We start from the raw sequence: 12081 nt of genomic DNA, 5'->3' as shown, positions 1-12081 counted from the left end.
TCATGCTCAGATATTAGTTACTATTTGAAATCATTACTACCATGACCTTACTTTTACCAAATATTGTTACCCTAATCCATGTGTAAGGTACAATAATAAAACAAATACCTGTTTTTCTGTTTCGGGTGTTACATCGCCGAAGTAACAAGAAAACACACTTAAAACTTGATGATTATCCATTTTTTTGGGACTATGACACTATCTACCAATACTATGATAAATACCCTCGAAGCATATAGTGGCAAAACGTTTCAAATTCAAATTCTCAAATTCAAATTCAAAACGTTTATTTGCTAAAAACACAGTAATACAGGGTGACAATATTAAAATAGGATCATGATGTGTTTAGTCTGATCACAGACGTGCAAAAATTATAGGATTCAATAATATAAATGTCAAATGATTAAAAAAAAAATGTCAATGTAAAATTAAATTAATAGTACCTATCAATGTCGCCAATTAAAATATTCCTTACAAAAATTATCAAATCAAATATGTCATCTATATAAATAAAAATTAATTGTTGTTCGTTAGTCTGATTAAAATTCTATTGTTCGTCGAGATATTCCCTGACTGAATAATAGCACTTAGTTAATAGCCAGGCGTGTATTTGTCTTTTAAAAGACAGCAAAGGTAGATCTTTGAACTTATCAGGTAATTTATTATAAATTTTTATAGCCATACAATGAGGACTGCGTTTGAAAAACGTCAGTTTAATATTAGGCAACAAGATCCTACCTTGATGCCTCGTTGGCTTATTTTTAAATTCACCCCTTGTCAAAAAATAATGTGGGTTCTGTTTTACGAAAATACACGCCTGCTTTATGTATAAGCATGGAACAGGTAATATTGAAAGCTTTTCGAATAAAGGTTTACATGATTCAAGAAAATGCGCTTTGCAAATAGCCCTTATACACTTTTTTTGTGCAATGAATACCCTTGTCACATCGACCGAGTTACCCCACAACAGCGTGCCGTAGCTAAGCAGCGACGATACATAGCCATGATACGCGGCTAAAGCGGTTTCAATGGATGAAATGTTACTAAGGCGTCTTAAAGCATATACGAATCTATCAATGTTCATACACATCGCCTCTATGTGTGCTTTCCAATTACAATGTTTGTCCAAAGTGAAGCCTAAGAATTTTACAGTATCTACTATCTCGACAGTACTACCATTATATGTGACTACCACATCCACTGGTTTGGCCTTGTGAGTAGAAAATTGTACAGCCTTAGTCTTCTGTACATTAACTTTAAGGTTATTTCTATCTAGCCACTTTATAACACTTTCTAGCGTTTTGTTGATTTCGTCGTTAAATCCGTTTCGGTCATGACATTTAATCACTACTGTGGTATCGTCGGCAAACATAAAACACCTGTGTTGCGTTACACATGGAAGGTCGTTAATGAACAATAAAAATAGAAGTGGGCCTAGAATGCTGCCTTGTGGTACTCCACAAGAATTAACACGATATTTCGACCGAAAGATGCATCTTTTGGCATCAATGACTTTGGCTATTTCAGTACATTGTTGTCTATTTGACAAATAGCTTTTTAGCCAAGTATATGCATTTCCTCTTATTCCGTATCTTTCTAATTTGTCTAGTAGTCTTTTATGCGGTACACAATCAAAGGCTTTACTCATATCAAGAAATAATGTAACGAGTGGTATTTTATCATTAATACTTTCTGATATTAATCGTATCAAATTATAACAAGCCATTGTGGTAGAACTACCTTTGCGAAACCCGTATTGTTCGTCTCTAAGTAGCTTATTTGCGGTAATAAAATTATATATACGCTTATAAATTACTTTTTCATATATTTTTGAAAATATTGGTATATGTGTAATGGGTCTGTAATTTGTCATTTCATATTTTTTACCTTTCTTAAATAATGGCTTAACAATACATAATTTGAGTTTATCGGGAAAGTATCCTTGTTCCATAGATAAGTTGATCACATATGCTAGGGGTCGACTTAAATATTTAGCACACATTTTAATAACGCGGGTAGTTATACCATCATGACCTACTGAATTGCTGTTTTTTAGCGTCATGATAATTGAAAAAATTTCATTCTCATTTGTAGGTACAAGAAAAATTGAGTTATTATGAAATGGGATATTAACTGTATCTAAATTTAAATTCTCATCATTTGATTTTGTTATGTCTATAAAATAATCATTAAATAATTCACATATGTCATTTGGATCATTATACATTATGTCATTGTTATTAATTATGTCAATATTATTATTTGCTATGTCATTATTACAATTATTACCTATAATACGCCACGTCGCTTTACATGTATTCGGAGCATTCTGTATAACTCTCTGGTTTTCCAGTTGTTGGGCTTTTTTAATACATTTTTTTAGTATTCTGTTATATTTTTTGTAGTTATATTTCTTACGAGTTCTATGAGTTTTATCACTTCTACTGTACTGAATATATAAAAGTCTTTTCGTCCTGCATGCCAATTTGATTCCCTTACTTAGCCACTTCTGATACCTAAATCTATTTCGAATTTTCACAAAGATGTTTGGAAAGCAAAGCAAGTTAAAGAGCTCAAACAAAGTGTGCAATTCATTAAAAGCTTCATTAGCATTACAATTATTATAAACTTCTGAAAATGATAAGGCAGAAATACATGTCTTAAACTTGATTATGTTTTCTCTGCTATAGTCAATTTTTTGTATAGTTATGTCTTTAGATATTAAGTTTAGCCTAAACGACACAGTTTGAGCCGTTTCGTGATCTGATAGTCCAAGCAGATGAATATCAGATGTGGCTTTACAAACATTGCTAGCTATTTGATCTAAACATGCTTTCTTGCGAGTTGCAGAATTAATGTGTAATTTCAGTCCAAAATTTCTTAAAATGCCTGTCAGTTCTTTCGTCATGTTATTACATTTCAATACATCGATATTCCAGTCACCTGTCAAAAAGATTTTATGCTTAGTTTTATTTTTGCTCAAATGCTGTAAAAGTTCTTGAGTTTTTAAAAAGAACAATTGCGCATCAGAGTCAGGAGTTCTATAAATATTTATAATTATTATTTTATACAAAGATAATTCTATACCACAACATTCAAAGACTTTAGTCACTGACAATTCTTTACAAATATGGAGTTTTTTAAAGTCTAAATCTTTTTTTAATAAAATCATGGAGCCACCTCGTTTTTGTTTATCCCGAGAGAAATGCGCAGCTACCTTATGGTTGGGGAGCCTAAGATTAATTTCGTCCCCATTTTTTATAAATGTTTCGCTAAAGCAGAGTACTTGTATATCTAAATTTTTTACTTTTAATTCTTCTAGTGCTGCTTTTAAATTATCTACTTTATTTAGAATTCCGGCTATATTTTGATGCATTACTGTAAAAAGGTTAGGATTTCACAGATTGATAGTTTTTTTTTAAATCGTATTACCAATAATTAGAGAGAAAATGATCATTCAGACAGTTGACTTAAGTATAGACTTTGAAGACTAATAACTTAAAAATTACTTGTTTCTTTCAGATTTTTTTTGTTGCACATTATAATTTGGAATGTTTACTTTCAAAATTCATCAGATTTAATGCGAAAAGAACATATTTAGTTTTTCAACCTCGGTAACATTTGTCATGGAATGACCCAAAAACAAAACGCATCATTTACTTACTTATTTATTGAATTCAAAGTATCTACCTAATAACAATAAGATAAATCGACTTAAAAGTCTCGATTTCATAAAAAAGGAAGTGTATTTGTACGGCGAACAATTGGGAAATAAATTTTCTTGTTACTGGTATCATTCCCGTATTTAATTTTTGAAAGCCAAATTCAAGCAAAATACGCGTCGAATTGTAGTACTTACTTATGAAATGTAACACTGGTCACTTTCTTTCGTTTTTCAGATGTATTTTAGACACCCTTTCACAGCACAAACCATTATAATTAATTAAAATTCGTCGGACGTGTTTACCAATTTTTCACTTTGACAGTTCATGTGACGTTTACGGGTAAGCCGTGCCGGCTCCCTAAAAACTGCCTCACCTTTCGTGCATTGACTATCTATCTAGGCTTTATTAATCTAAGCATGAAATGTAGAAAGATTTTTTTGACGCGCTCGCAAGCGACGACGTTCAATGCAAACTCGCACTAATCACACTGCACTCTAAACATGTCATTGAAAAAACATTGATGAACATTTTCCATGGCATTGCATTGTCTCCATCGATATCCTTTGTAAATATTTAGGATCAAATATCAAATGTCCGGCACAAATATTAGCCGAGACCTCATCGAGTTCGCATCTCTGTTAGTAAATACGCCGTTTTAAAAGAAAAGTGCATTTTCATGTACCTGTTTGAAACCACTAAGTGTATTATTAAATTGTTGTGACGAGACACGAGATGATTGCCGGTCGCCTACTGTGATACACAACATCTTTTGAGGTTCTGAGAGGATATTATAGTATTGTAGTAATGAAATATTATTTCAATCTGAGTGTGAGAATTGGATCAAAAATGTAACTCTCAAAGAGCCTTCAAAAATTCATAAAATTTTGGAGATAAGTAAATAATACTCGTATGTACAGACGAAAGCATATCAAGCTCAACACTGTGGTATCTTATTTACTTCCAATAGGTGCTATTTTACAACGTAAATAAGTCTCAAGTGCTGTTGACTGTACTAAACTACTAACACAATAATCGAAGACAATTCTCTGTAATTGACCTGTATTTGTCTAGCAATTTGAAAACAGCTATGATAACTGGACCAGATTTCCTGTCCGGAAAATATTTCCTATCATAATCAAATGCTAGAGATACTCGTACATTGCGTGTCCATGCGCACACAATTTTTATATTAACTGAAGTTGCTGGTAACTATTTTTAAAGCTATTACAATAAAGAGACTGACACTCATAAAATATAATTTGTGAGGAAATAACTAATATGGTTAAGTTGGGAAAGAAATGAATGTAAGTATCTTGTTTCTCTAAGATCACCTGTATTTTGTGAATCAGTTCCTTCCTCGATGCGACTCTATAGCCCCTAATTCATGGTAAAAATAGGTAACTTTACTAGGATAAATGGTTTGTTATAAATCTAGCGTGTGTATACAGGGTGTTAGGTAAATGGGTATATGAGCCGACACTAGCCCATGTTAACATGGGCATATAAATGGTATGGTGAAGTCAGAAATTTGATATCATCATTTTTTTTTTCATACAAAATAAATTTTATAAAATCCGATTTGTATGAAAAATAAAATAATTAAAATGAAGATATCAATTTTCTGACTTCACCATACCATTTATATGACCATGTTAACATGGGCTAGTGTCGGCTCATATACCCATTTACCTAACACCCTGTATATGATAGAGACGTTTTCCTACTACACATTCCGCCCTTCGAAACCAGTGCTAGGCTAGTAGAAGTTGCAACATGACTTATATAACACGGTATACTTTACTCGCCCGATGATCGGTACTTATACTAAACGGCCAATCATGTCTAAACGTTTTCATTGCAATAATATGTATGTAACGCAATGCTCTCGTGGTTGCGGACGACATATTTATCTTCAATTATTTTTATAACTAGCTATTAATCGAAAACTAGTTACTGGTACAGGTTCAATTAAAACATTATAAGTGGTTAGTAGGGCTTGCTCTAAGTCTTGATCCATCTATCCATCTTTTGTGCCAGGGAACGGGAATTAGCGGGAAAATCCTTTTGTATGAAAAATCTAAACCGCTTAAGTTAGACGCTTGAAATTTGGCATGCAGATATCTTAGTAAACTTAAAGCTTAGTTACAAGAGGACATTGCAAAATTCCTACGGAAACGGGAGTTAGCGGGAAAAAACATTTGTATGAAAAAATCTAAACCGTTTAAGTTAGACGCTTGAAATTTGGCATGCAGGCATCTTAGTAAACTTAAAGCTTAGTTGCAACAGGATATTGCAAAATTCCCACGGGAACGGGAGTTAGCGGGAAAAAACATTTGTATGAAAAAATCTAAACCGCGTAAGATAGATGAAGGGGGTAAAACGGGATCCACGCGTACGAAGTCGCGGGCGGCCGCTAGTTATAAATATTACAAAACCACATGGTAATATAGAAAGACTTATGCAACCAAAATAAATACAGCCTCAAGGCTTTCATAACAAAACTATTAATAAAACGCGGACGTTTAATAATATCCTCTGGAAAATTATGACTTTTTTTATTAACATTTACCTAGTTTCAAAGAGCTACAATTCCTTTTTGAGTACTTATGTTATTATTAAATTATCGATTCAAACGAACATTCATTTCGCGAGACACTGTCAATTGATTTCCTATGACTCTGTTTACAGAGACACTGCGCAGTTTATCTAATGGATAAAGTAAACAGTCCGTTCTAGGAGTCTATAAGAGTATTTATATGCTGGTTAAACTATGTAAATTGTCACCACGTTTCCTCTTTAGGTTAACTTGTATCGCAAAGTAAGTGCAAATATGATGCAGATCTTTACAATTTATTAGAAAAAATACAATTTATGCAGGAAACTACGCGTAATTCGCTTTTTCTACGAAAGTCGTACCTTAACTTCGAACTCCTCCTATATATTCTCCTGTTTAAATTCGTCGCGGGTCCAATGACAATTTAACTTTCCCCCGCTACAAACTTGACCTTGTGACTGGTTGGGTTTTGGCGGTCAAGCTGTAGATCCTGACTACACAGGAGTTGCAGCGGTGGGAACGAGAGGTGGGAATAGTCCCGTTCTGCTACGAAAGTTATAATAGACTTAGCTCCTAAGTAGAACATTGTCTTACAAAATAACATTCAAAATAAAGTGCTAGTAACGACACAAACACTTTTTGTCGTTGCTTCAACTTCGTGCTTAGGTTAATCATTTGTACGCCACTGATGTTAAATGACGTAGGAGGATTAAAGTGGGTTGTTAGTGCCGATTTGATTATTGCATTTGCTACAAAAACATGTACATCTTTTTTGTAAGCACAGCTAAGTAACGATTTTTACATCCATTAACTACTATACATATGTTATCCGTTGTCTAGTACCCATAGTACAAGCTTTGCTTAGTTTGGGACTAGAGGCGCGGTGTAAACTACATATAAAATGCTTTGTCCTGAACGACTGACTGACTGACGGATCAACGCACCTGAAACTTGGAAGGTAGTTATCTTGTATAACGTAGGCATTCATAAGAAAGGACTAAGCAGAGCTTGCATTATGGTTTGTTAGATGCCATATTATATTTATATTCATACCCGTATAGTATTAAGTTATAGTTTATTACATACGAGTATAATATAAAATATTATACTCGTATGTAATAAACTATAACTTTATATGGTAAAGCTTTTTATTGCAATTTACTCATTGATTTTGCTTTATGTTTGTTTTTATGAGTACTTATATCTTTATTATTAGTTATCAATAACCTTAACAACTCGTGCATTCTGGAGCCACGACACGTGGGCGAAAATGTTCAATAGTTTTAGACTAGGCGCAGACCACCGATTTTAATTTGGCCGATAGTTGGGCCCGATTTTAATTTGTATGAAGAATCGGCCAAATCGAATCAGTGTAATGTGCGCACTTCCATACATGCCCAATTGCCCATACTGATTAACTGCCCGACTAAACTATCGGCCGACGAAAAATCGATGGTCTGCGCGTAGGCTTACTCAACTTATACTGCAGTAGGTTTGTTGTTTATTTGTTGAAAATACAATAGAAAATAGATTCACCATTACATAGGTACTTAGCAGCGAACTGGCAATTAATCTTGTTAATTAAATGAATTATAATCCGCTGAGGTAAAAGAAATCGCAATAAACTAAGATAATAATATAAATAAGCCAGGGGAAAGTTGGTTACTTAACCAATTATATACAGTTTTTTAGTTACGGAAGAGTGACTTCATCTTTTGAGATGTGTGATGATGAGTCAGTGCTTTTTTAAATTTTTATCAAATTGAAAACAATATTTATTTTATATTTTAGTACTTATCTTACAAAAGATATTGATATAAATCATTGAATGTGATTGAAGTATGTTAGCAAATGCCACATCAGTCTTATACTTATATTAATGTACGTATGAAAAAGAATTTATGTAAGTTTGTGGGATAAATGATACTTTAGATATTCCGTTATTAAGTAACGATCAATCTATAGCTTTCGCTCATGCTACTGTGTCGTTTTAAATGAATTACATACTTGCGAAAATACTTCAAGAAATGTTCCTACCGTTAGCATTAGCAAAAGTATGCTTATCGAATAGGAAACGTCACTCTATTTAATGACAAACTTCATAAAACGTCAAATTTTCTTCACTTTGTAGTTTACTTGTTTTCTATCCTGTATCTCTATAACGTGGGAAAATGCCAGTCCCTTAGGTGTCGTTATATGGAGTTTACACTGCTGTATTATCAAATCTCCACTCACCTAAGATTCTTCACCATCCTATTCTCGCTGGGCAGGTCCAAGAAGTCCAGTAAGAAGCGGAGTCTCTCCACGATCTCCCTGGTCTCCATGCCGAAGATCCAGCCGAAGTACATCATGGTCTCCTTGATGGTGAACTCGCCGTATAACGCGATCTCTTGGGGCATGTAGCCCACTCGTTTGCCGGGGACGCCTGAGCCTGGAGGTTTAGATTAGCTAGTTAATATTATTACAATCACCATCTTCATCATTATCATCGTTTGCCAGGGACTCCTAAGCCTAGGGATTTAGATTACATTTTCATCAGCATCAGGTCATTTATTATCTTCTGTACACGACCCTTCCGAATTTGCCAGAGGCGAATGTATGGTTTGGCTTCTGAGGACATAGTGGTTTCAGACTTACCATTTAAAAACAACAATTACCTCCAAACTTAAAATGTACTACTACATTACTTTTAATAAATCTTTTATAGTGTTTTTAAACATTAAATAATTAAGGAAACTTATCGCTAAAAGTTTTTACACAAAAATATTTTAGGATATTAGGTATTTTAAAGAAACGCCTTTACGACCCAGTGGTAGAGATTCAAATTATATTGGCCTGGAAGTTTTGGATTAGATTCCAATAAGCTTGTCTGTCTGTGGTACTATCATAGCTCCTAAATAGATGATTGTTTTCGATTCTTTATCAACTACTTACCTTTTGTCCCCGGCTTCCCTCCTAGCACCCATATCTCCCCGCTGTTGAGGGAGCGCCGGCCGACTATGCAGGAGAGGAGGGTCGTCTTGCCGCACCCTGATGCGCCTAGCAGGCCATATCTGCGGACAAAAGGTCAATTAGATATTTAGATATAACTAATATGGGTGGAAAGTTAGAAGGCAAACCTAATCCGTAATGAGTACCTACCTATTATTTACTTACACACCTAAACTGCATAGATAAACAAATGACTAACAAGTTTTTTTTAGGATCGACCACACTCTCTGAAGAGACCCCGATCACATCCCCAAGCAGGCTCTGGATTGGAACACCCAAGGAAAACGCAAACGTGGCAGACGAGGCGAAGAAGATCGGCAAGACTTGGAGCGAGATCAAACGCGAAGCTCAAGACCGAATGCGATGGAGGACTATTGGGGACGCCCTCTGCCCCATTTAGGGAACATAGGACCTAAGTAGGTAATACATTTTTTATTATTAATAACTGCTGTCAAAACTTAACCAGACCCAAATTAATCTAAAGGTAATTAATACAACAAAGTTATCTAATCCACTAAAATTAAAAATAATTTGAGTTGTAAAATTATTAATCGACTATCAAATTGTTATTACATCCTGCCAGTTCTTATTACAAACGATTATAAGTTGTTCCTTAATATTAAATCAATTTTCCTCAAAAATTAAACTACTTTATGACACCTAACTAATACACTACCTTAGAAGTAAGGCAATAAGAATAACAAGGTATTTTCCTCATCCGTCATTTGTTTAAGGATTTAAAGAAGTTGTTTTATTCCCGTTTTCACCATCAACCTTTTTAAGTGACCCCTATGGTGACACATAACAGGAATTTTGTTTTCATAGGAGTCACTTAAAAATTAGGAATTGATGGTGAAAACGAGCATTAGACTACCATCAATTTGTGGGATACAATACTAACATTTCCGTTAACCCCTTCAGCTAAACTATATTCAAAATTATCCATAGCTATAACAAATCGACATAGTCCGTAGAATTGTCCAATTAAAGTGGCTGATGGCCGCTGGGGCGGAAAAGTTCTCGAGTGGCGACCATGGACCGGAAGACGTAGTGTGAGCAAGCCTCCCACTAGTTGGACCGACGATTTGGTTGTTTATTAAATCTGACACCAGGTTTATTGCAATATATTAGCTGACCCGGCGAACTAGGCCGCCTAATATGCCTATGTTCATGAGAAATAATGTAGGATTCTAATAGTGAAACAATTTTTCAAATCAGTTCAGTAGTTACGGAGCCTATTCAATACAAATAATAAAATCTTTTCTCTTTATAAGATTACTTAGTTACAATATAACCACATAGTAGCAGAGGACTACTTTGTGTATCTTTCTTGGGAAATTCACGTCGAGATTTCAATGGAAATTATAACTAGTAATTGTCATTCTAAGAATTTATTCCGGACTGAGGTAAGTTACTGTATTTCTAACAAACTTGGGTTTTATAAACCTTGGTGTTTGAGTCATACTATTTGCCACTCGTCAACAAGGATCAAACACAAAATGTGGAAAATTTTGTCGATGAAAGATTTTGATTTAGGTTTTATTGTAATCATTGAACGGGTAGTCGGGTAAGTCGGGTTCAAAGTGAAATTAAGTCTTTAACTAGAAACTAGACACAATAGAAAATCTCATGTTGTCCCCACGATTTAATTCCCATTATCATCTGCAACACTTGTCTAAAATATTCTTCTCTACGAACAATTTAACGCAATGGGGACAACAGTTAATACTGTGTCAATAAAGTTTTTCCTATTTTATTCTAAAGTACCTATAATAGAAAGGGTTCTAAACTCTAGCACCTGAAGTGTTGTGACCTGTTGGTCTATTCGTGAACACGATAGAAGAAGGTACACACTGCTACAAAGTACCACCACTACTTAGACTGGCCATGATACAATCGTTACAACTAATTAAAACTGATTACGCCTGTAATATCCAACAAATAATGCGAAAGGCATTCAGTTTGTCACCATAATTGATGAATTATCGGATGTTGTAACATTTCTTACATGTTTATAGCTTCATCAATCCAAATGTGATGTTTAAAGTATACGTTTACGCAGTGCAAATAGCGCTTGTTCCCAACGAGTCACAACACTGTTTAAAATCTTTGCAAAATACTTCGTTCGTTCGTTTCAGCCAAATGACGTCCACTGCTGGACAAAGGCCTCCCCAAGGTTTTCCACAATGCACGGTTCTATGCTGCCCGCATCCAGGCTCTTCCCGCGACCTTTACCAGATTGAAGGTCCACCTAGTAGGAGGCCTGCCCACGCTACGTCTTCCAGCCCGTGGTCAAATTTTAATTTGCTGAAAACTATATTAGGTCAAACCTCTACGTTAAGGCAACAAAGAAAAAAAAACAATTTATAGCAAGTTTAGCCAAACAAACGCCAATTTTATTCATCATTTATTATATTATGTAATCCAAAACTAAATAATTATTAATCACATACAGCCCAATGCCAGGAAATCCAAAGACGGATGTCCTTGATTTGATCCCTTCTTGTATGGCACTCATACAAAACAACAATACTACGAATACCGGGTGTCGAATGATTAACGTTAAGCTCTCGGATAGCTAGAATTCTAGTAAATAGGAATCGAATAATCGCTTCTAGCAATGTATGAGTAGTTTCTTGAAATAAGTAAATAAATATACTTAGACATGAATGGCGCCATCCAGTTTTGAACTGAGCAAAGCTATGGGTACTAGAAAACGGATATAATAGAAATCAGAATATTAATTAGGAATTACATTTTTTAAATCCCTCGTGGTACAATAATTCGTTCACCATAATAGTCCAGCGGCGATGGGGGTTCGAACCAACGTTCCTCGGATATCGATTCGGCCACCGATACTATTGGACTATT

General features: G+C 34.6%; 1 protein-coding gene across 1 annotated transcript in view; it reads right to left on the bottom strand.

The window, feature by feature from the left end:
- Nucleotides 1-12081, bottom strand: part of LOC135083939 (ABC transporter G family member 23) — a 134493-nt gene that overhangs the window by 31603 nt on the left and 90809 nt on the right. The window contains exons 5-6 of the mRNA XM_063978704.1: nucleotides 9154-9272; nucleotides 8455-8650 (exon numbers count right to left, since the gene is read on the bottom strand). Coding sequence (XP_063834774.1) covers nucleotides 8455-8650; nucleotides 9154-9272 — 315 coding nt within the window. The remainder of the gene's footprint in view (nucleotides 1-8454; nucleotides 8651-9153; nucleotides 9273-12081) is intronic.

This window comes from Ostrinia nubilalis, chromosome 24 (assembly GCF_963855985.1).
Source record: "Ostrinia nubilalis chromosome 24, ilOstNubi1.1, whole genome shotgun sequence".
Classification (NCBI taxonomy): Eukaryota; Metazoa; Arthropoda; class Insecta; order Lepidoptera; family Crambidae; genus Ostrinia; species Ostrinia nubilalis.
This window is presented reverse-complemented; position numbering and strand designations above follow the sequence as displayed.